Source organism: Schistocerca americana, chromosome 1 (assembly GCF_021461395.2).
Source record: "Schistocerca americana isolate TAMUIC-IGC-003095 chromosome 1, iqSchAmer2.1, whole genome shotgun sequence".
NCBI classification, from domain to species: Eukaryota; Metazoa; Arthropoda; class Insecta; order Orthoptera; family Acrididae; genus Schistocerca; species Schistocerca americana.
In genome coordinates this window covers 869,522,081-869,548,302 of record NC_060119.1, presented here as the reverse complement: position 1 = coordinate 869,548,302, position 26,222 = coordinate 869,522,081, and the positions used below count along the sequence as shown (strand labels likewise).

The window sequence follows — 26,222 nt, the reverse complement described above, 5'->3', positions numbered from 1 at the left end:
TGGTACGCGATTGGTTTGAAGAACATTCTGGACAATTTGAGTGTATTATTTGGCTACTCAGGTTGCCCGACATGAACCCCGTCGAACATATATGGGACAGAATCGAGATGGCAGTTCGTGCACACAATCCTGCACTGTTAACACTCCCACAATTATGGGCAGCTCACAGAGACAGCATGACTCATTATATCTGCGAGGGGCTTCCAACGACCTGTTGAGTCCATGCCACGTCGAGATCCTACACTATGCCACGCAAAAGGAGGTCCGACGCGATATTGGGAGGAATACCATGACTTTTGACACTTCAATGTCTAAACCACGTAGACTCATCAAATTAACATCTACAGGTCTGCTTGAGAATGGTGCTACGGCCGAAACAAGCATTTAGTAAAAAAAGAAGCATTACTGCTTAAATTATTTGCAGGTTACCAGCAATAATTTATTTTCAGTTCTGTCTGTCGCATTTCAGATCGACACGGAAGTGTTTCTAGATGACCTGAGGAATGATCGCAGGAAGTAGTGATTCTCTAGTCCAATAACTTCCAACTCCAAGAATCTTGTTATGAGAAGGTATAGGATATGACAACATGACTGATTTAGTGATAGGTGAAGGGTTGTTGTCGTTCCCTTCATTACCGCGATACTAAATGGCATGCTCCAGCGGGATAACACAGGACTCCAGACAGCAGCTCACGGCACAAACGCCTCGTGCAATGTACAGAACCTTGACTGGACTGCTCGGTGTGCTCACCTGTCACCCATAAGTGTATGTCTGGAATGTTGAGGCAAGACTTACGGTCTCATACCAATCTACAGCCAGCAACATTCATGCCGTGACAAAGAATATACTTCCCACGACGAGAAATTACTTACGTGATATTCGGGAGCTGTTTGCTTCCATGTCACAACGAACACAGGACTGTATTGCCATCATACAGATGATGATGAATGTTAGTTCCAAATGGAATAAAAGTTTAATCACTTATTATCCGTTATATGATGAACATATCACGAAAGTTATTTAAATATCGGACTGGTGCTTAATGGTGTGACGCTTTCCACTTCCGTATTTGTAGTTTGTACGCTACTGGCCATTAAAATTGCTACACCAAGAAGAAATGCAGATGATAAACGGGTATTCATTGGACAAATATATTATACTAGAACTGACATGTGATTACATGTTCACGCAACTTGGGTGCATAGATTCTGAGATATCAGTGCCCAGAACAACCACCTCTAGGCGTAATAACGGCATTGGGCATTGAGTCAAAAAGAGCTTCGATGGCGTGTACAGGTACAGCTGCCCATGCAGCTTCAACACGATACCACAGTTCATCAAGAGTAGTGACTGGCGTATTGTGACGAGCCAGTTGCTCGGCCACCATTGACCAGACGTTTTCAAGTGGTGAGAGATCTGGAGAATGGGCTGGCCAGGGCAGCAGTCGAACATTTTCTGTATCCAGAAAGGCCCGTACAGGACCTGCAACATGCGGTCGTCCATTATCCTGCTGAAATGTAGGGTTTTGCAGGGATAGAATGAAGGCTAGAGCCATGGGTCGTAACTCATCTCAAATGTAACGTCCTCTGTTCATAGTGCCGTCAATGTGAACCAGAGGTGACCGAGACGTGTAACCAATGGCACCCCATTGCATCACGCCGGGTGATACGCCAGTATGGCGATGACGAATACACGCTTCCAATGTGCATTCACCGCGATGTCGCCAAACACGGATGCGACCATCATGATGCTGTAAACAGAACCTGGATTCATCCGAAAAAATGTTTTGCCATTCGTGCATCTAGGTTCGTCGTTGAGTGCACCATCGCAGGCGCTCCTATCTTCCTGTCTGTGGTGCAGCGTCAAGGGTAACCGCAGGCATGGTCTCCGAGCTTATAGTCCATGCTGCTGCAAACGTCGTCGAACTGTTCGTGCAGATGGTTTTTGTCTGGCAAACGTCCCCATCTGTTGACTCAGGGATAGAGACGTGGCTGCACGTTCCGTTACAGCCATGGGGATAAGATGCCTGTCATCTCGACTGCTAGTGATACGAGGCGGTTGGCATCCAGCACGGCGTTCCACATTACCCTCCTGAACCAACCGATTCCATATTCTGCTAACAGTCATTGGATCTCGACCAAAGCGAGCAGCAATGTCGCGATACGATAAACCGCAATCGCGATAGGCTACAATCCGACCTTTATCAAAGTGGGAAACGTGATGGTACGCATTTCTCGTCCTTACACGAGGCATCACAACAACGTTTCACCAGGCAACGCCGGTCAACTGCTGTTTGTGTATGAGAAATCGGTTGTAAACTTTCCTCATGTCAGCACGTTGTATGTGTTGCCACCGGCGCCAACCTTGTGAGAATGCTCTGAAAAGCTAATCATTTGCGTATCACAACATCATCTTCCTGTCGGTTAAATTTCGCGTCTGTAGCACGTCACCTTTGTGGTGTAGCAAATTTAATGGCCAGTAGTGTATTTAATGTTGGAAAGGTGCTAGGCGTCCTCAGATAACATGGCGCACCGCCCGCAACATGCGCAACGACACAAGACTACAGACTGTGTCAGTGTGGATGAGTGCTACTCGAAAGTGAAATACGTCATAGCAACGCTTGTCTATGATGCAGCATCCTATCACTTGCAGGTGTTGAATGGAAAGGCGTAACCGTGCTGAGAAGACAGACTACGAAATTAAACTGTGTGACTGTAACAAGCAGCGACGACGAGTTATTTAGGCAGAGCAGATGCAGTGGTGTGGAGAGCGGAGCGGGCGGCTCCAGCTCCAGCGGCAAGTGTCTGCCGGCCGCGGCTGCTACTGGCAGAGGCGGCGATCAATAGGCAGGCAGCACCGCCCACGGAGGCCCGGCCCGGCCCGGCGCCATCGCCAGCCGGCAAGCGGCCTCTCCGTCCCACCTCACCAGCCTAACAAGCCACCCTACACCAAGATACCGCTACACCTCTCTATCTCATCACAGCCGCAGCCGCGATCAACTGGATCTACTAATGCAATGGGGAACTTACTACCATTTTCCGGATTTCTGGTTCTCTGTTGCAAACTGTGATGCAATATGTGTAGTATGTCGTGCAGAATGAAACGATGTCCATGCGCAATGTGTTTCAAATATCTCTCTCTCTCTCTCTCTCTCTCTCTCTCTCTCTCTCTCTCTCTCTCTCTCTCTCTCTCTGTGTGTGTGTGTGTGTGTGTGTGTGTGTGTGTGTGTGTGTGTGTGTGTGTGTGTGTGCGGTTTGAGGTTTTCGGGCGCTAAACAGCATGGTCATCAGCGCCCAAACGCATAGAAACAGGAACACATGCGGTGAAGGGCTAAAAGACACAGACCTGACGCAGTTCCAAATCCTCAAATACAGAGGCAAAACAAGAGGAGAAGAAACGCACGAAAAAGGAAACGAGAACAGAAATCGAAGTGAAACAAGTAGGTAATCGTGACTGGCGGACCTCTTACCTAAAACCTGGGTGAGCCAGTCACACAGCAGCACATTAAAATCCTCTCCCTAAAATCCGAGGCAACAAATTGGACAGGACACAAAACCATAAGACCTTAACCACAGTCGTTGCGTCGTCTTGCAAAATAGAGGGCAAATCCGGTGGCAAGGAAACCACCGCCCACTGGTCAGAGAATAAAAGACAGTCAAGTAAAATATGGCGGACAGTAATCTGGACGCCACAAGCACTGCAGATTGGGGGGTCCTCCCGCCGGAGTAAAAAACCATGCGTTAAGGGACTGCCCGATGCGGAGGCGAGTGAGGAGAACCTCATCCCGTGTGCATGACTGGTAGGACGTACGCCATGGCCGCGTGGTGGCCCTGACCAGACGCAGCTTATTTTCACCGACTGCCAGCCACTCCTCTTCCCATTGACGCATAATACGAAAACGCAAAAGGGAGGTAACAGCATGGAGGGGGACGGCACATTCAACAACGTGAGGGAGGGAACATGCATGTTTGGCAGCCACATCCGCCAGTTCGTTTCCCCTAATACCCACGTGCTCCGGCACCCAGCAGAAAGAAACCTCCTTCCCCTGCCGATGCAGGTGGAGTAGGGCATCATGGATGCTCTGGACGACCGTATCCGCTGGGTACTAGTGTTGCATGGTCTGAAGGGCACTCAGGGAGTCAGAACAGGCACTATGGGACTTAACATCTGAGGTCAGCAGTCCCTTAGACTTAGAACGACTTAAACCTAACTAAGGACATCACACATCCATGCCCGAGCCAGGATTCGAGCCTGCGACCATAGCAGCAGCGCGGCTCAGGACTGAAGCACCTAGAACCGCTCTGTCACAGCGGCCGGCGCAATGTGTTTCTTTCATAGCTTGTAATAAAAAGCTGAAATCTGTTCTTCCCTTTTGAATCACCCGGTGTATCTATAGCAAGGTTTTTGATTTTGTTTCTAAGATTACGATATCGCAAACAATGGACAGACAATGGAAAAATCAACTTCAAATACAGAAAGGTTCGAGCTTTCTTAAAGAACTAAGCAAGGGGTGCAATGAAATATTATTAAAAATTTGACAGCATATGCTGATTTGCTGGCTATCACTGAATCAACTTACACCTCAAACATTATAGCACGTTGATACGATATAGCATAATAATGATTGTGTTGTGTTCCTAAATCGTACAGAGCAATTAATTTCAAATGCCATTTCTGTATGCTTTGTAAGGTGTTTCCTTACACGATGATGCCCGCTGCCTCACATTCAAAACATTTCAGAAATTCACTAGTTACTTGTTGCCGCTCTATAAACTGTGTTAAAATTTATTCTCGTGAGGTTACGTAGGAGCGCAAGAAACAACTCGTTGATCTTCGATCAATAATTTCTAGATATCAAGCAATCCGAAAATTAGACGTCATAGTTTATCACATAACGCTAGCATTATTTGAGGGGGAGAGGAAAATAAGGGCTAGTAGGACGATATTTCCTCCACAAAGGGAGGTATTGCACCCAAACTTATCACACTTATACCTAAAAACAAAAAATGAGACGTTTGCGCAATTACACACGGTACGGCAGCTATGATAGTTTCGTTAGTTACTTCCAATATCGCAGCGCTACTGCGATTCTGATTATGCGTCAGGAATGGTGGTCATTTCGGGACTGCTTTTAGGTGTGTGTGTGTGTGTGTGTGTGTGTGTGTGTGTGTGTGTGTGTGTGTGTGATGAGGATTTTAAGGGCAAACAGAATCGAAATGACCGCTACAAGTGATACTGGGAACTCATCCGCTTTGTAATTACGAAACATGAAAGAGAAGCAATGCATGTTTCTCAACTAGGTAAGACTATCATGTTTCACATTTAAATGAAGTTTTTTTTATATGGTTGTAACAAGTTATGTACAAATATATGAGTGATTGCGTCAAAAAATAAGAATTGTTGAACAAATATTTAAATCGGGATATTCTCAAACAATTAGAATGTCATAGGCCTACTGCACGAAAACATGAAAGCAGTAGGTATCATCAACTCTGTGAAATTACGTAGACGAGGTAGTGAGTTAATGGACGATTCATGAGCCGGTGGAATTTTTAAATTCTGAAAACGAAGATACTCGTGGTGAAGAGCGAGGAAGGCTACCGCCAAATATGACAGGATTTGCCTAATATTGTTTGATGCCCGGATAAGACACAGCCTACACATTGCGATGATGCCACTTGAATTCGTTTTACAGAATATTACCTAAAAACTGCGAGTGAAATAGCCATGGATACAACCGACGTATTCGTCTGACGACAATACAACTCGTTCAGCAATAAGCATGAAAGCAATTGAAGGTAACATGAGTACTTCTCGCATGCAACGCAGACCAAACAGCGTCTCTGCCAACCAGAAGATGAGATGCACCGGCTCCAGGGGCCACCGAAGGCTAGCTAAGCACACCATTCTTCACTAAGACGATTATATTCAACGCCAATATTACTAATTTTATATATTAATATTGGCAACAGATCCGTTTCAAACGAGTGATTTGCTTATAAATACTCGTGCCTCACATGTTTGTGTCCTCCTTCACGCTGAATTGTAACCAGCGAAAAAATACTGCTATCGAAGCACAAAAAATTCGAATATGCTCCTGTTTAAAAGACGGACTGAAAAGTGGGGAACCAGCTGCCTCATTACCTTCCTCAGCACCCTCAAAAAAATTCCTAAAGATTCTGGCATGCGAACATATTTGCGCTCTTTTTAACATGCAGCACACCTCTCACCCCCATGAGCTCCCCTAACCGTAACTCGCTCACACACTAGTGAATCGCTGTATGTAGCTCATACCCATCCACTCCCACTTGCCAGTCTTCACACACTCATTCATCCCAGCGCATTGACATTATCTCTTTGTCTCTAACTGCCACAGTCTCCTCCGTTGCGTCCTACTACTACAGTCTCTTCCCACTGTCACTATGTCTCTCTCCCTCGTTGTCGTTGTTATATACTCTATCTCTCATTACCACTGACTCTCATCCACTTTCACTTTCTCATTCTCTTTGTCCCTCCCCTCTGGCACCGTCTACTTCACTCTTTTCCTAACATTGTTCTGTCACTATGTTCCACTGCCAGTGGGCCCCTCTCTTTCTCTCAAACTGCCGCTGTCTCCTTCGCTCTTTCTATAACTCAACCACTGTGTACTATCTTCCAGTATTTATTACTTTTCCTTCGCTTTCCCACCCCATTGTTTCCTTCTCTCTCAGCATAAAGAAGCATGCATACGAACGCATGCCGATATTTTTGGGAAATTTTGAAAGAAGCTGAGAAAGGTAGAATGAGGCAGCTGGTGCCCCACTTTTCATTCGGAGTCTTTTTGATAAACAAGAACATATAAGCATTTTTTGTGCTCCGATAGGAGTATTTTTCCACTGGTTCCCTTCTCTCTGCAACAGCAGGATATGTCATTCGCACGAAAAGAGCTTTAATGGGTCAGCAAAATTTTGATCGTTTATTTATGTGAAATCGAAATCAAGCAAAATTAATTTTACACCTCGAACCGAATTTTACGTATACAAAATTTTTTATGAGCTTCAGCACTTCAACATGGGGTTCCCAGAACCCTTCTGATGTAACGGAAACACTTTACAGCATATTCCCCCGTGCTACGTCACTTCATAAACTGTGTTTTCGCATCGTACCGCATTTTAGGTACACAACTAGGGTAACTCTGAACCTCTGTTCCTGGGATCTGGATCTTCGGAATATATCGTAAAAGTTACCGCCGTATGCCGTGCACAGCCATCTTGGAATCGGCGGCTCGGTTTTGGTATCCAAAAACCATGTTTTTAGGGGGTTTTCTATAACGGATAAAGATTTTTGAAGACGGGAAGATGGCACTTCTAGATAAATGCGTAGAGAATATACCGATAAAAATTGGAGCAATTTGCTGCAGTTATTATTTAGACAACCGCTGCTGACGACGAAAAAAGGAATAACAATGTTTTCGGTTTTTCTAAGGAAAAGCCATGAGCTAATGGTGGAAAAAGAACCAATCGTTTTACTGCATTTTACTATGTGGGAGGGAGTGTGCAATGTTAAAAAACTGAGCCTATAATGTAGGATGGTTACAGTAAGACTATCGTTCAGTTGGGTATCCAAATGGTCACTAGCCCTAGGACTATCCAAAACACTCGACCCTACCTATCTCCAATAGAACCGGAGGTAAGAGCCCTGGAAAAATCCCATTTTTATGCTCCGCGTTTTGGAACATATTACTGACACAGTTAAGGATTTTGAGAATACCAAAGCTCGGAAATTAAATTTGCTGTTAAAATTTTTGTTATTTTTGAAATTGGGTGACTGAGTATATCTTTTCGTATTGTATCTCTGACAATAAATAAATATTCTATAAAATTAATACCCTAAATAATTTTTGAATGCTAGGATTGGAACAGCTAGTCAGCCTAACTTCAACATCGGCTGGGAGCACCAAGATAGTGCCCGCTTGCGGGCGACGGACAAGATACGACTGTCTCTGTCCTCAAAAAGGGATCGGAACTAATGTTCGTTAAGTACAACGGATCACCGTCTCTCCAGCTTGTTCCAGGCGAAATGTGCCGATGCTACTGGATGAATTAACGCACAAACGTCATTGCATCACATTTCACTATAGAAGTTATTATGAACAGCGGGAAAATTAAAACAAGTAAACAGGCGGTAAGAAAAACGCTTGACACACAACGGAAAACATTGACGGATTATTTGTCGGGAACGTATTACATCTACAGAAAGCTGTTGTTAAATACGACAGCAATACAACGGCATTTGTCACGGTTATTTGCGAGCAAGAAGATTGCTGAAAGCCGTGAGTTATCCCCGCACTGTTTGCTTTGTCTGAAATGTCACTTTCGCTGCTGCTCTTCTCCAGCGAATCCGTGAAGCGTGCATGCTTACCAATACTTCAACACGGGTCACCAAGGACGAGAACACTAACGACTTTCGCACATACTGTTCCAAAGTTTCGTCTTGGAGACGAAGCACAACATGGTCAAAAACTTCCGGCGTATTTCTTTCTGAATCTTTTTACTCTATATTCGATGCATCGTGGAAAAAGATTAGAAAAATAACAAAACTTAGAAAGTGAGACATTTCTGGCACGTACAGAACAAATGTGATGTTTACAAAATACGTTTTCTTCCAGTTTCAGTCACTTTTATCCAATATTTATTGGCACTGCGCGCTTCGGCAGGATACTCCGTCGTCGGGCGCCTGGACATAATTTATACATCAATGTACCGGGTGATCAAAAAGTCTGTATAAATTTGAAAACTTAATAAACCACGGAATAATGTAGATAGCGAGGTAAAAATTGACACACATGCTTAGAATGACATGGGGTTTTATTAGAACAAAAAAAGTATTGCTAGACGCGTGAAAGATCTCTTGCGCGCGTCGTTTGGTGATGATCGTGTGCTCAGTCGCCACTTTCGTCATGCTTGGCCTCCCAGGTCCCCAGACCTCAGTCCGTGCGATTATTGGCTTTGGGGCTACGTGAAGTCGCAAGTGTATCGTGATCGACCGACATCTCTAGGGATGCTGAAAGACAACATCCGACGCCAATGCCTCACCATAACTCCGGACATGCTTTACAGTGCTGTTAACAACATTATTCCTCGACTACAGCTATTGTTGACGAATGATGGTGGACATATTGAGCATTTCCTGTAAAGAACATCATCTTTGCATTGTCTTACTTTGTTATGCTAATTATTGCTATTCTGATCAGATGAAGCGCCATCCGTCGGACATTTTTGAATGTTTGTATTTCTTTGGTTCTAATAAAACCCCATGTCATTCCAAGCATGTGTGTCAATTTGTACCTCTCTATCTATATTATTCCGTGATTTATTCAGTTTTCAAATTTATACAGACTTTTTGATCACCCGGTATGTGAAGTGACGATATGATTTTTTGCTGTGCGATTAATAATTGGTGTACAAATAAAATAATTTTGTTTGCACATGTGCGAACAGCCTCGATATGTTTTTCAAATGAAAACATTCTCTCTTACGACTGTACAGTTTTCAAATTTGTTGTCGGCCAATTTCGACTTCTTGGTCATCATCAAAAACGACTTCCGTAAGTTCCGCAGCGGCGCACAGCAGATACAAGCCATTCGTAGAGGATAACAGAGAAGGCAGGCGGTATGAGTGACGACTTCCTAGCAAACAGAATTCAGTATTCAGTTCTTAACGTAGAGGTTTCATTAGGGCCATCGCTATATCTACATGGTTACTCTGCAATCAACACTTAAGTGCCTGGCAGAGGGTTCATCGAACCATTTTCATACTACTACTCTACCATTCCACTTTTGAATGGCGCGTGGGAAAAAGGAACACCTAAATCTTTACGTTCGAGCTCTGATTTCTCTTATCATGATGATCATTTCTCCCTACGTAGGTGGGTGTCAACAAAATATTTTCGCATTCGGAAGAGAAAGTTGGTGACTGAAATTTCGTAAATAGATCTCGCCGCAACGCAAACCGCCTTTGTTTCAGTGACTGCCACCTCAACTCGCGTATCATATCAGGGACACACTCATCCCCATTGCGCGATAACACGAAACGAGCTGCCCTTCTTTGCACTTTTTCGATGTCCTCCGTCAATCCTACCTGGTAAGGATCTCACACCGCGCAGCAATATTCGAGCAGAGGACGGACAGTGTAATGTAGGCTGTCTCTTTAGTGGGTTTGTCGCATCTTCTAAGTGTTCTACCTCCTGGTAGTGTGGCAGGAGCTATAAACAATAGGGTCACACTTCCATGCGCGAGAAAACGATACCTGCAGGAAGTACAGGCAATTTGCAGACGATAATTTCATTTTTTTCCCGCTTGGCCAACGTTTAGTCAAAAATTAACACAAGATGTTTTGTCTATAGGAACGATCTTCACAAAGCGCGTGTAGTTAGGAAAGGAAGCCGCGTGCGGATGACACATCCGGACCCACGCGGGCGTCCTTGTTCGTGTTGACAACACGCGGCGGCTGCATACGCCACAGGCTCTTGACGGGACTCGCCGAGGAGTTGTTAGACTCAGTGCGACATGTTCAATGTTACGACCTTCTTTCGTTCGGTTCTCTAGTGAAACTTTTTTCAGTTTCCAATAAACACGATTCGTTTAGCCGAAGCAGACCCTTGTACCTCAGTTTGTTATGAACAGCAGCGCTGTTAACAGGATCACTCTGCCGGCACTGTGGCCTAGCTTCCACCATATGTTAAATGTGTCATCTTCATCTACATCCATACTCCGCAAGCCACCGTAAGGTGCGTGGCGGAGTGTACTCTGTACCACCACTAGTCATTTTCTTTCCTGTTTCACTCACAAACGGAACGAGGGAGAAACGACTGTCTGTATGCCACTGGTTGATCCTTATTTCTCGTCTCTCATCTTCGTGGTCCTTACCCGATATGTATGTTGAAGGCACTGGAACCGTTCTGCAATCAGCTTCAAATGCCAGTTCTCTAAGTTTTGTCAACAGTGTCCTCGAAAAGAACGTCGCCTTCCCCTCAGGGATTCCCAGTTCAGTCTATGTAACACTTACATGTTGTTCGAACCTACGAGTAATAACTCTAGCAGCCCGCCTCTGAACTGCTTCGATGTCTTCCTTTAACCCAAGCTCCTGCAGATCCCAAACACTCCAGCAGTGCTCAAGAATATGTCGCAGTAGTGTCCTCAACGCAGTCTCATCTGTACGCATGAAGCACGCTTTCCCAAAAATTCTCCCAATGAACCGAAGTCCACCATTCACCTTCCCTGCCACAGTCCTCACATGCTCGTTCCATATCATATCGCTCTGCAAAGTTAAGCCCAGATATTTAAACGATGAGAGTCAAAAAGGACACTACTAACGCTGTATACGAACATTACGGGTTCGTTTGCTATTCATCCGCATTAACTCCAATTTTTCTACATTTAGTGCTAGTTGCCACTCATCACCCCAACTACAGTAGACATTTTGTCTACGTTATCTTGTTTGTATCCTCCTACACTCAGTCACCTCCACACCTTCCCGTATTCCACAGCATCATTAGCAAACAACCGCAGATTGCTGTCATTTTAAATATGTGCAACGATGATAAGCAGTTTCTGCGGTGCCAATATGGCTTTACTATATTAGGACATGTTTTAAAGCAGGTATGCCTCGTCGTGTTTTAGGCACATGTTATACACACGTAATTACGGCATATTTTATTAAGATGTAGACTGTCCATTAGTCGTTTTAGTTCTTCCATGTTTTGCTGCGGATCAGAAGATGGTCACCGCTGACCGAAACTGGTAAGCTAAGGACTAACAGATTGTGTGATCATAAAAAATGGGTCAAATGGGTCTGAGCACTATGGGACTTAACTGCTGTGGTCATCAGTCCCCTAGAACTTAGAACTACTTAAACCTAACCAACCTAAGGACATCACACATATCCATGCCCGAGGCAGGATTCGAACCTGCGACCGTAGCGGTCACGCGGCTCCAGACTGTAGCGCCTAGAACCGCACGGCCACTCCGGCCGGCTGTGTGATCAAAGACGGACATAAAGGATATTTATTGTACACTTTCTGAATCAATGTTTCATTCGTGACTACATGGGAGATTATGAAACTTCCATGAAATGTTTATAATATCGCCCATTTTACTCGTGAATTAGTTAGTTTTATGTTCTTTCGATTTGTTGCTTGTGAGCTACACGAGAATGTAGAAAGCTCAGCAAATATTGGTTTGCGTGAAACATGCTACATAACCTTTCGATTTTAGCATTTCTCGTACCCAGCTTCCTTTTCCGTTTACTTCGAGAAGCCATCCTGCATACAACTTACGTTACACGACATATAACAGCCGTCAGGCTGTTAGCAGATGACGCAGTTATGTGCCGTGAGTGCGTATCGTTAATAAGTGGTTAAGAGATGCTGGAACATTTGATGATGGTCTCTCAGCATAAATGAATCCAACATAACGTGTGTAAGTACAAGAAAAAGACCTTAACTTTCTTTGACAGATGATCGACGATCAGTCACAGCAGCCTTTACACTGATGGACCACAACATTATGACCACTACCCACCGCAAGACACAATGCCTCCTGGTGGCGTTGCAGACGCGTGACGCGGTTAGGAAATTATACAATGCGGTGACAAACGTCGTGGGATACCTCCCAATATCGTTTCGGACCTACTTTTGCCCGGCGTAAAGCAGCGACTCCACGTGGCGTGGACTCAGCAAGTATTTGGAAGTCCCCTGCAGAAACATTGAGCCACGCCGCTTCTATAGCCGTCCGTAACTGCGAAAGTGTTGCTGGTGCAGGATTTTGTGCGCGAACTGGCCTCTCGATTAAGTCCCGTAAATATCCAATAGGATTAACGTCAGGAGATGTGGGTGGCCATATCATTCGTTCGAACAGCTCAGAATGTTCTTCAAACCAGTCGCGAAAAGTTGTGGCCCGGTGACAATTCCATCGTTGTTTGGGAACACGAAGTCCGTGAATGGTTGCAAATGGTCTCCAAGTAGCCGTACATAACCAGGATCCCGTGCATTCCAAGTAAACACAGCCCACACTATTATGGAGCCACTACCAGCTTACACAGTGCTTTGTTGACAACTTGGGTCCCTGGCTTCGTGGGGTCTCCTACCAACTGTTATAGGAACTCATCTGACGAGGCCACGGTTTTCCAGTCGTCTACGGTCCAACCGATATGGTCACGAATCGAGGAGATGCCCTGCAGGCGATGTCGTGCTGTTAGCAAAGGCACTCGCGTGGGTTGTCTGCTGCCATAGCCCATTAAGGGGAGCTTTACTATCTTTGGCCCGAAAAAAGCATGTTCTTTGAGGAAATTTTTTAGGTATATGTTACAGATATCAATGTCAAATTTAGTCAAATTGTTTATTGATATTTGCTCTACAAAGTGGAATTTTTTCGACCGGAAATGTCGAAAAGCAAAGGCGGAAGTGCCGTCGGAACGAAACAAAATTTCGATGTTGACCTCCACGCGCGGTACGTCACAGGTCAGCCGGCTTGTCTGAAATCAAAACTGAGTTGACGTTAGCGAAGTATATAAGATTCTTTAGGAGTTGTACCTAGCTTAAGATATTTGGACCATAGGAAACAAAATGACGACCATTTGAAAAAGATAGGATTTTTTTCATCGATTTTCGACTTCGTCGATCTAGTAAAAATATTTATAGTTGATGGATCGGAATAAAAGTGGTACAACTCCTAGACAATTTAGTTACCTTCATCGGAAACAAAGAATCATGCCAATCGGTTCAGTAGATTTGAAGTTACCATACCGCGCGATACAAAAAAGCTCATTTCGAGTAAAACGCGTTTGAAGTTTTGACTACATATAAATGCAACATTATGCAACGTACGTTCAATCTGCTATTCCTGGTCGATAAACTAGTCCTTCCTCACAGAGGGCGTTCTGCTCGATCTGGGCCATCCCGCGCTGCTCCAGAGCCGCTCTTACGGCCGGTGACAAGCGGTTTTAGGCCGCTTGAATCCGGTGGTCGTCCGAATGCTTGGCGAACTGCGTCGGATAGAGCCCAGGGTGACGTCCATCGTTGTCATGATCTTCAGAATTGCTGAATACCCTTCGTTGAAGCTGCTCACTGCCAGGAAAGTCGTAATCTCCACAGTCTTCGCACCAGAATGCAAATGCTTGGGGGCTAACTTCCAAACACACGCGTTCAAACTTCCATTTGAATTTTGTGTTTCCTCCAAAGCACCGGTACAATAACTCGTCCTCTGAAAGAAAAAAAAAACTGTTGCGTGAAAAAGGCCGATTTCAGGCAGCTGCACTTTTTGTTCAACCGCGAATAACAAACATTTCCGTTCCGTATTCGGAAAAACCGTTTCACGGGTGGATTCTAAACAGTTATATGGATCCAAAAATGCATTTTTTTAAAAAATCGATTTTTTGAACCAAATGATAGTAAACCTCCCCTTAACGCCAAATTTCGCCGCACTGTCTTAAAGGATACGTTCGTCGTACGTCAAACGTTGATTTCTGCGGTTATTTCACGCAACGTTGCTTGTCTGTTAGCAATGACAAGTCTACACTAACGATGCTGCTCCCAGTCGTTAAGGCCGTCGGCCACTGCGTTGTCCGCGAAGAGAGGTAATGTATGGAATTTAATATTCTCGGCATACTCTTGACACCGTGTGTCTCGAAATGTTGCATTCCCTAACGATTTCCGAAATGGAATGTGCCATGTGCCTAGCTCCAACTACCATTCCGCGTTCGAAGTCTTAATTCCCGCCGTGCCGCCATATTCACGTCGGAAAGCTTTTCACATGAATCATCCGAGTACAAATGGCAGCACCGCTAATGCATTGCCCTTTTATACAATGTGTACGATACTACCGACATCTGCATATGTGCATATCGAAATCCCTTTAATTTTGTCACCTCGGTGTTTTTTTTTTTTTTTTTTTTTTGTGGTTTTTAGGGCGCAAAACTTCTATGGTCATTAGCGCCCAGCCCGTGACGTAGAAAACAGGAAAAAAACGAAATTTAAAATCAGCAGCAATGGAAACAAAGTCAGAAAATTGGAGAAACTAAAGGCAGAAGGAATGCTTAAAAGTCCACTATAGAAAGGGGTTGGTTGTCCACAAAAAAAAAACTTCAAATGACTGACGTCATTTCACTGTCACTAATAAACTGTAGAACGCGGTCAGCTGAGCGCGTGTCATCTGCTAAAATCGACGATAGATCAGGCGATAGCTGTAGACGGGAGCGTAACGGATTAAAATAGGGGCATTCAATTAAAAGGTGTCTGACCGTCCACAGCTGAGAGCAGTGGGGACAGAGTGGGGGAGGATCACCGCTTAAAAGATGTCGATGACTAAAAAGACAGTGCCCTATCCGGAGTCGAGCTAAAATTACCTCCTCCCGACGACGCGTTCGGGAGGAAGAGGTCCAAGCGCAAGGAACGGCTTTCACTTCCCGCAATTTATTGTGGGGAAGTGTTGACCAATGCGCATGCCATAAATGAGTAACTTGGCGACATAAACCGCTCCGTAGATCGGTAAACGGAAGAGACTGAAGAGCTGGCCGAGGAAGGGAGACTGCAGCCTTGGCCGCTATATCGGCCGCCTCATTTCCACAGATACCAGCGTGTCCCGGGAGCCAGAGGAACGCCACTGAGACGCCCCCCAGGTGGAGCAAGCGCAGACAGTCCTGAATCCGGTGGACCAGAGGGTGCACAGGGTAAAGAGCTTGGAGACTTAGGAGAGAGCTGAGAGAATCTGAGCAGATTACGTACTGTATCCGCTGATGGCGGCGGATGTAGTGGACAGCCTGGAGAACAGCGTAAAGCTCCGCAGTATAAACCGAACACTGGTCGGGAAGCCGAAAGTGATTTGGGGTGTCGCCAACAATATAGGCACTCCCTACACCTAACGATGTTTGCGAGCCATCGGTGTAAATAAATGTGGCTTCCGTCATTTGTGCACATAGAGCAGCAAATGCCCGACGGTAAACAAGTGTAGGGGTACCATCTTTGCGAAATTGACATAGGTCTCTGAGCAAGTCGATCCGGGGACGGTGCCAAGGCGGTGCTGTACCCCAAGTTGTCAAGAAGGTTTTAGGAAAGCGGAAGGAAAGGGAATGGAGCAGCTGACGGAAGCGGACTCCCGGGGGTAGTAGGGAGGAGGAGCGGCCTGCATACCCGACATCAAAGGAGGCGTCGAAAAAAAGGTTATGGGCTGGATTAGCAGGCATGGAAGACAGATGGCTAGCATAACGACTCAGAAGGACTGCCCGCCGATTGGACAGTGGAGGTTCAGCAGTCTCAGCATAAGGGCTTTCCACAGGGCTGGTGTAAAAAGCTCCAGACACTAAACGTAATCCACGGTGGTGGATAGAGTCGAGACGCCGAAGAATAGACGGCCGAGCAGAGGAGTAGGCTATGCTTCCATAATCCAATTTCGAGCGCACTAAGGCGCGATAGAGGCGGAGAAGGACCACCCGGTCCGCTCCCCAAGAGGTACCATTCAGGACACGGAGGGTGTTAAGGGAACGCAGACAGCGAGCCGAAAGATAGGAAACGTGGGAGGACCAGCACAGTTTTCTGTCAAACATAAGACCCAAGAATTTAGCGACGTCGGAAAATGGAAGGTTGACAGGACCTAGATGTAAGGAGGGCGGAAGAAACCCCTTACGTCGCCAAAAATTAACACAAACGGTCTTACTGGGTGAGAAACGGAAGCCGGTTTCGATGCTCCACGAGTAGAGGCGATCGAGACATCCTTGAAGACGTCTTTCAAGAAGGCTGGTCCTTTGAGAACTGTAGTAGATCGCAAAATCGTCCACAAAGAGGGAGCCCGAGACATCAGGAAGGAGACAATCCATAATTGGATTAATGGCGATGGCAAACAGTACAACACTCAGCACGGAGCCCTGGGGTACCCCGTTTTCTTGGGAGAAGATACGGGAGAGAGTAGTGTTCACCCGCACCCTAAATGTGCGCTCTGCCATAAATTCGCGAAGAAAAAGGGGCAGCCGGCCTCGAAAGCCCCAAGAGAACAGTGTGCGGAGGATGCCTGTCCTCCAACAGGTATCGTACGCTCTCTCCAGATCAAAAAATATTGCTACCGTTTGGCGTTTCCGGAGAAAATTGTTCATGATATAAGTGGAGAGAGCAACAAGATGGTCAACAGCAGAACGATGCTTTCGGAATCCGCATTGGGCTGGTGTTAAAAGACTGCGGGACTCCAGCCACCAAGCTAAACGGTAATTCACCATACGCTCCAAAACCTTACAGACACTACTCGTGAGAGAAATGGGGCGATAGCTAGAGGGGAGATGTTTGTCCTTTCCAGGTTTCGGAACGGGAACGACAATAGCTTCCCGCCATCGCCTGGGAAAGGTACTGTCGGTCCAAATTCGATTATAAAGGCGAAGGAGGTGACGCAGGCTATGGGTTGATAAATGCAGCAACATTTGGACATGGATACCATCCGGTCCTGGGGCGGAGGAGCGAGAAGTAGAGAGTGCATGTTGGAGTTCGCGCATGGAGAAAACAGTATTGTAGCTTTCGCGATTTTGAGAGGAGAAAGCAAGATGTCGCACTTCCGCTGCACGTTTCTTCGGGAGAAACGCTGGCGGGTAATTTGAAGAGCTCGAAATCTCAGCAAAGTGCTGACCCAATGAGTTAGAAATTGCGACGGGGTCCACTAAGGTATCATGCGCGACAGTGAGCCCAGAGACCGGGGAGAAACTAGGCGCGCCTGAGAACCGTCGAAGCCGACTCCAAACTTCCGAGGAGGGAGTGAAGTTGTTAAATGAGCTAGTAAAGAATTTCCAGCTTGCCTTCTTGCTATCGCGGATGACGCGACGGCATCGCGCACGGAGCTGCTTATATCGGATACAGTTGGACAAAGTTGGATGGTGACGGAAAATGCGAAGAGCACGTCGCCGCTCACGTATTGCGTCACGGCAGGCCTCGTTCCACCAAGGAACTGGAGGGCGCCGGGGCAATTCGGAGGTGCGTGGTATTGAACGTTCCGCAGCTGTGAGAATAACGTCGGTAAAATGTGTGACCTCATCGTCGACGCTGGGAAAGCGACGGTCATCGAATGTCGCTAGAGACGAAAAAAGTGTCCAATCGGCTTGGGCAAACTTCCAGCGTCGCGAGCGCATATATGGCAGTTAAGGCTGCAGTCGAAGAACACATGGAAAGTGGTCACTCGAGTGTGTATCATCAAGGGCGAACCATTCGAAGCGCCGAGCTAGCGGAACAGTACCGACCGCAAGGTCCAAATGGGATAAATTTGCCGTGGAGGCAGACAAAAATGTAGGGACCCCAGTGTTGAGGCAGACTAGATCCGCTTGGTGGAAGACGTCTAGCAATAGTGAGCCACGTGGACAAGGATGTGGAGATCCCCAAAGCGGGTGGTGGGCATTGAAGTCCCCAACCAGCAAATAGGGGGGTGGAAGCTGATCAAGAAGATGAAGGAGATCAGCTCGTGCCATTGGTGTAGACGATGGAATGTATACCGTACAAAGAGAGAACGTGTATCCAGAAAGGGAAAGACGGACGGCGACAGCTTGGAAGGAAGTGTTTAAGGGGATTGGGTGATAATGGAGAGTATCATGGAGCAGAATCATGAGTCCTCCATGGGCTGGAGTGCCTTCAACAGAGGGGAGGTCATATCGGACGGACTGAAAATGAGGGAGAACAAAGCGGTCATGGGGACGCAGCTTTGTTTCCTGAAGACAGAAGATGACCGGCGAGTAGGATCGTAAGAGGATCGACAATTCCTCCCGATTGGCGCGAATGCCGCGGATATTCCAGTGGATAATGGACATAGGGTGAACAGAAAATGGAGGAACGGCACCAAGGGTGCTGTCAACTCAACGACTGCTCAGAGCTTGCGACCGACAGCATGGAATGGCATTCAGTCGAAGGCAGAAGATCCTGATCCATAGGTTGGTCAGGAGCAGCTCCTGCCACCAACGATCGGCCAGTTGACCGGCCACCAACAGTGCGCCTCGGCGACACAGAAGATGGCCGAGGGCGATTTCCGCCAGGTGGTGCTGTAGATGGGACACGCCTTGGCGGAGAAGGAGAGGAACTGTGTTTCTTCGTAGCCTTCTTGGAGGTATGTTTAGATGAAGGAGGAACCGATGGTTGTGAAGTTGCAGTACGTAAAAACTCTTCACGAGAATGCTCTTTTTTTGTAGACTTGGCGTCTGACTTTTGGGCTCGAGATTTAGCAGAACCCGACGAAGGGTGAGCCATAGAGTGGGCAGGCGAAAGAGGTGAGGTTGAACGGGCGATCTTTGCGCTGGCCGATCTGACGACCGTGGTACTAAATGTGAGGTCGCAAGTCTGCGTGGCCGCCTCCTTTGTTGGCCGAGGAGAAGCAAGGACAGCGCTGTATTTTCCTTTCTGAGGCACGGTGGGCTGTCGACTGGCGAGTAACTTTCGAGCAGCAAAGGTCGACACCTTTTCCTTCACTCTTATTTCCTGGATCAGCTTTTCGTCCTTAAAAACAGGGCAATCTCGAGAGGAAGCAGTGTGGTCACCCATACAGTTGATGCAGCGAGGGGATGGAGGTGGACAAGCACCCTCATGGGCATCCCTGCCACACGTAACACATTTGGCCGGATTGGAACAGGACTGGCTGGTGTGATTAAACCGCTGACATCGATAGCAATGCGTAGGGTTTGGGACATAAGGGCGAACGGAAATTATCTCATAGCCTCCTTTGATTTTTGACGGGAGTTGAACTTTGTCAAAAGTCAAGAAGACAGTGCGGGTTGGAATGATGTTCGAGTCAACCCTTTTCATAACCCGATGAACAGCGGTGACGCCCTGGTCAGACAGGTAGTGCTGAATTTCTTCGTCAGACAATCCATCGAGGGAGCGTGTATAAACGACTCCACGCGAGGAATTTAAGGTACGGTGCGGTTCCACCCGGACAGGGAAGGTGTGGAGCAGAGAAGTACGCAGCAATTTTTGAGCCTGGAGGGCACTGTGTGTTTCTAACAACAGGGTACCATTCCGTAATCTGGAACAAGACTTTACAGGACCCGCAATTGCGTCGACACCTTTCTGAATAATGAAAGGGTTGACCGTGGAAAAGTCGTGACCTTCGTCAGACCGAGAAACAACAAGGAACTGTGGCAACGATGGAAGAACCGTCTGTGGCTGAGACTCAGTGAACTTACGTTTGTGAGCAGACATAGTGGAAGGTGAGGAAACCATTGCGGAAGAATCCCCCATGATTACCGGCGTCTCCGATGGCGCGCTCCTCCCTTGTGGGGGCCCTCACCGAGGGCACACCCGCCTTAGGTGATTGTTCACACCTCAGGTCACACCTCCCGACATACGGACGGAGGGACCAATCGGCACTTTCGGAAGGTATCAGCTCGGGTAATCACCCCTCCCTGGGCCTGGCCTTTACCAGGGGGTACGTACGTGTCCTACCTGTCTACCCGGGGCGGGGAATTACGCGTTACCCCGTCACCGGCTACGCATGGAAGTGCGTGGGTCGGCCTTCAGACACGCACAGGGAGGAAGAAAGAGAAAGGGAAAGGAAAGAAGAGGGGGTCTCAAACGCCGCAGCGGAGAAAAGGGTAAAGACAAGAGGTAAGGAAAGGAGAAGGACAAAGGAAGGAAGAAGACATACAAGCAAGGAAGAAGAAGAATGCGGTACATTTACAAGCGTCCGTCTCCGGACGTAGGCGCAAACCATACTCCCAGAGGGGGAGAAAGTGAAGGAAAGAGCAAGAGGTGAGGGGGGGGGGGGTGAAGACAGGGGATGGGGAAGGATGCGGAAAGGGAAGGTATGCAGCCCGGAAAGGAAGGAAGGCCACATTAGCTCGGGGCCCCGTGCTCGCTACGCACGTATCCACAAAAGAGTTGTGGATCCCCTGGGGCGGTCACCTCGGTGTATAAGCAGAGCAGAAAGAATGGGGAATGATTCTAGCGATGACAAGAGAAAGAACTTATATAAGCGACTTGGACAAACGTCAGACTGTTTTGGCCAGGCGCCCGAAAACCGCCATTTCTAAATCAACGAAGCTGGTCGGCTGTCCGTGTGATACTGTCGTGTAAACCTATGGAAAGTTGTCGTACTACAATGGAACCATGAGTAGGTGAGAAGGGGTTCTATGTCCTCGCCTCTTTGCAGAAAGTGGATGTCGAAGCTTCCCGCTCTGTAAAGCAGGATAGTCGGCAATTTGTTGCAAATTTGACGACAGAGTACAACGCTGGTGCAGTTGGAAGTGTTTAGCAGCGTACCGTTCAGCGCACATTGCTGAACATCCGACTCCGCAGCGGGCGACCCGTACGTGTTTTCATATTGAACCAAACATATTATTAGTTACGATTGCTACGGCCACGTGATCACGGAGAGTGGACAGTTTATGAGTGAAAACGTGTCACCTGGTCGGATAAAGCACGTTTCTTATCGCACGAGGTTGATGATCGTATCTGGATACACGTCATCTAGGCGAATGGTTGTTTAAACAATGTACGGCGCCGCAGATGTTGGCAAAGTATTTTGGAGTACACCGTTCAACGCACATTGTTGTATGTGGGGTTCCGCAGATGAATGGTTCTGCGAGTTCCCATGCAGACTGAGAGACACTGTCAATTACGATTTCAATGGGCGCTGGGTCTCCGAGATTGGAGCGTAGATCAATGGAAACCTGTCGGCTCGAAAGATTAATCACGTTTCTTGTTGAACCCAGTCAATTGCGTTTGGGGATACACCGTCGTTCAGGCGAATGCGAGCTCGAAACATGCACCGTTCCATGAAAGCAGGCTGATGGGGCAATACGTATGATACTCACCTGCGCTTTCATCGGACGTGTGATAGTAATCGAAGGCACCATGGCAGCTATGGACTACATGAACATTCTGGTGGACCAGCTGAATCCTTCCATGTTCGGCGACGTCATTGGTATCTTCTAGCAGAATAACTGTCCCCATCACAATGCCCGTTCTACAGTGGTTTGAGAAGCAGGATAGTGAACTCACATTGACGTCTTGGTTACCAAATTCGCCTCACCTTAATCCGATGGAAAATACACTCTAAGAGAGAGAGAAAAAGGCACATCGCGAAAATCCGAATGGGACGGAAATCGGTAGATGTAATGTATATTTAGAGATAGACAAATGATTACAATTTCAGGATTTATTTACGCGAAAGAGATTCAAAATTGAGCACGTCTATAACGTGTTGGTCCTCCTCTGACCCTTACGCAAGCCACTTACATAGTTAACATGATACCTGTCAATTGTTAACGTATGTTCTGTATTTTTATAAATTATTTATAATAGTACATTTCTTCTACTGATTGTACAGGGCCCTGAAGGTGGCATCAATGTAATGCCGAAATAGGAAGCACATAAAAGTTCATAAAATACACTCCTGGAAATGGAAAAAAGAACACATTGACACCGGTGTGTCAGACCCACCATACTTGCTCCGGACACTGCGAGAGGGCTGTACAAGCAATGATCACACGCACGGCACAGCGGACACACCAGGAACCGCGGTGTTGGCCGTCGAATGGCGCTAGCTGCGCAGCATTTGTGCACCGCCGCCGTCAGTGTCAGCCAGTTTGCCGTGGCATACGGAGCTCCATCGCAGTCTTTAACACTGGTAGCATGCCGCGACAGCGTGGACGTGAACCGTATGTGCAGTTGACGGACTTTGAGCGAGGGCGTATAGTGGGCATGCGGGAGGCCGGGTGGACGTACCGCCGAATTGCTCAACACGTGGGGCGTGAGGTCTCCACAGTACATCGATGTTGTCGCCAGTGGTCGGCGGAAGGTGCACGTGCCCGTCGACCTGGGACCGGACCGCAGCGCAGCGACGCACGGATGCACGCCAAGACCGTAGGATCCTACGCAGTGCCGTAGGGGACCGCACCGCCACTTCCCAGCAAATTAGGGACACTGTTGCTCCTGGGGTATCGACGAGGACCATTCGCAACCGTCTCCATGAAGCTGGGCTACGGTCCCGCACACCGTTAGGCCGTCTTCCGCTCACGCCCCAACATCGTGCAGCCCGCCTCCAGTGGTGTCGCGACAGGCGTGAATGGAGGGACGAATGGAGACGTGTCGTCTTCAGCGATGAGAGTCGCTTCTGCCTTGGTGCCAATGATGGTCGTATGCGTGTTTGGCGCCGTGCAGGTGAGCGCCACAATCAGACTGCATACGACCGAGGCACACAGGGCCAACACCCGGCATCATGGTGTGGGGAGCGATCTCCTACACTAGCCGTACACCACTGGTGATCGTCGAGGGGACACTGAATAGTGCACAGTACATCCAAACCGTCATCGAACCCATCGTTCTACCATTTCTAGACCGGCAAGGGAACTTGCTGTTCCAACAGGACAATGCACGTCCGCATGTATCCCGTGCCACCCAACGTGCTCTAGAAGGTGTAAGTCAACTACCCTGGCCAGCAAGATCTCCGGATCTGTCCCCCATTGAGCATGTTTGGGACTGGATGAAGCGTCGTCTCACGCGGTCTGCACGTCCAGCACGAACGCTGGTCCAACTGAGGCGCCAGGTGGAAATGGCATGGCAAGCCGTTCCACAGGACTACATCCAGCATCTCTACGATCGTCTCCATGGGAGAATAGCAGCCTGCATTGCTGCGAAAGGTGGATATACACTGTACTAGTGCCGACATTGTGCATGCTCTGTTGCCTGTGTCTATGTGCCTGTGGTTCTGTCAGTGTGATCATGTGATGTATCTGACCCCAGGAATGTGTCAATAAAGTTTCCCCTTCCGGGGACAATGAATTCACGGTGTTCTTATTTCAATTTCCAGGAGTGTAAATTCCTACAATACATACGGATGTTGGTAAATTATTGCATCAAGAAGTTATTCGACTTGGTATTGATTGATACAGTTGTTGGATGTCCTCCTCAGGCATATCGTGCCAAATTCTGTCCAATGGGTGAGTTGGATAGTTAGACTCTCGAGCTGGTTGAAGGGCACTGCACATAACGCTACAAACGTTCTCAGCTTGGGAGAGATCCGCCGACCCTGCTGCCCAAGGCAGGGTTTGGCAAACACGAAGACAAGCAGCGGAAACTTTCGCTGTGTGCGGGCGGGCATTATCTTGCTGAAATGTAAGCCCAAATTGATTGCTATGAACGGCAACAAAACGTGCCGTAAAATATCGTCGACGTACCGCCGTGCTGTAAGGGTCCCGCTAAGAAAAAAGTGGCACCTCAGACCATCACACTTGATTGTTGGGCTGTGTAGCGGGTGACAGACAGGTTGGTATCCCACCACTGTCCAGGGCGCCTCCAGGCAGGTCTTCGCTGATCATCGGGCCTCAATTCAAAGCGGGACTCATCACTGAAGACTCTTCTACTCCAGTCACTGAGACTCCAGGCTGAAGAAGTACCTGAAGACGCCATCCTGGGCTTACATTTTATCAAGATAATGCCCGCCCTTACACGGCCAAAGTTCCTACTGCTTGTCTTCGTGCTTGCCATAGGCTACCTTGGACAGCGAGGTCACGGGATCTCTCCTTAATTCAGAACGTATGGAGCATTATGGGCATTCAGACAGTTTCTTTATGGTGCTTCTTTTCCTTAGAGTGTATCTGGAATGATTGGGCACGAGCTTCGTGAGCACAAATGAACGAAGGACTCGCAGAGTCCATACCAAGCACAGTAGTTGCTGTATTGTGTTACAGAGGTGGACCAGCAAGCTACTTAGCAGGTGGCCATAATGCTTTGGTTCATCACTGCATGTATGAAGGAGTATCTCCCCAGTGTAGCTTATAATGGAACAACTACCAACTCTAGCAGTAGAGGAAGCAGATACGACATCGATATTTTAGGTAAAGAAACCTAACAAAGCATGACTGACCCACGACGGGTACTGGATTACTGATCGTTACCTGGGGCTGTTAACGAGGTCTTCGCCAGGCTGTAAAGGCCCTAGGGATGTCCACCGACCGTCGTGTCATCCTCCGCCTTGCAGGCATCATGCATACGGTCAGTACGCCGCTCTCCCGACCGTTGTTGACACTTTACAGACCGTGGAGCCGCTACTAGTGGGTCAACCAACTCCTGAATTGGCACCACGAAGCTAAGTGCACCCAGTAACAGTGCTCCATCCTGGGAAAAGTCCCTGGCAATACCAACAATCGAATCCAGTTCCTCCATATGGCAGCCCGCTGTGCTGACCACTCAGCTACGGAGGCAAAATTAGAGCTATAACCACTTTGGATTATCAGAGGCGACAGAGAAGATGCAAGACGAACACTTCACAAACATACTCCGCAAAAGCCAGTGGGAGCCGCCACACCATCAAGGAGAATTTTACTCACGTAAAATACGAGTCATGAAACACATCTCCTGCAACACACATCACACACATGTCGACGATTTTTCTTCCTTGTTACAATTCGCCACTGAAATTAAAAAGCGGGTGGAGGAAATTACAGTAAATTGTTTGGCAATGGTGGTTCTGTGCAACATTGTTATGATAATAGCATACCTACTTATTCTGTCAGGTACTCTATTGTTCTGAACTTATTGCTGTTTTCGTAATTTTTTTAAATTTAGGTTTCATGGTAGAGGTGTCTCTGTTCCACAGGCAAATAAAGTTATGCGGCTATGATGGACGATGAATGCGCTCTGCTACGTGTGTAAACTTCTTAATAACATTTATCTCTGAAAGCCTCCAGAGTTCCCTTTAACACAGACGAGTAGTGTGCTCTCTCAGCGTTGTTTGCAGCTCTTACCTTGGTTTCCGCGATGGGTAGCACGTCGTCCATAGTGCAGTAGGACTGGAACCTGTGCGCAGCCGGAGAGGTGGTGTATGCATATGCTTCCTTCCCAGCCTTACACGACATGCATGAGCCCATAAATGACTGGTTTTGTGGCACCGGCGAACGCTGCAAACGATTTCAACGTAAGCCATTTAGTAACAACCAAAGACTTGTATGCTGCAAGTACACGTTTCAGTACGATATGTTGGCCGAAAAACTTAAAATATTACATGCAAATCAAATGGCGAACAACTTTAACGAGTTAGTTCCGATTTATTGGGTTCGTGCATACGTTCTTGGCGTTTTTGTTTTGCATGTTGGTATCCCCGTTGCTACGGGTTTATTTATCGATTGTCATTTTTTATTTGTAGTTCACTGTTGCTATCAGTATTAACATGTTGTCATTTGAATATAGTGAATGAAGCTGCGGACGCTACAAAATGGAGTGCCAAGAGGAGAAA

At 47.3% G+C, this 26,222-nt stretch overlaps 1 protein-coding gene across 5 annotated transcripts in view; it reads right to left on the bottom strand.

The window, feature by feature from the left end:
- LOC124613943 overlaps window positions 1–25,881 on the bottom strand; it is a 596,835-nt gene extending 570,954 nt beyond the window's left edge. For all 5 annotated transcript variants that reach the window (XM_047142701.1, XM_047142711.1, XM_047142747.1 and 2 more), the window contains exon 1: window positions 25,735–25,881. In XM_047142701.1, the coding sequence (XP_046998657.1) occupies window positions 25,735–25,857 (123 nt within the window). In that variant the 5' untranslated portion in view covers window positions 25,858–25,881. The remainder of the gene's footprint in view (window positions 1–25,734) is intronic.
- Window positions 25,882–26,222: the final 341 nt, after the last annotated feature.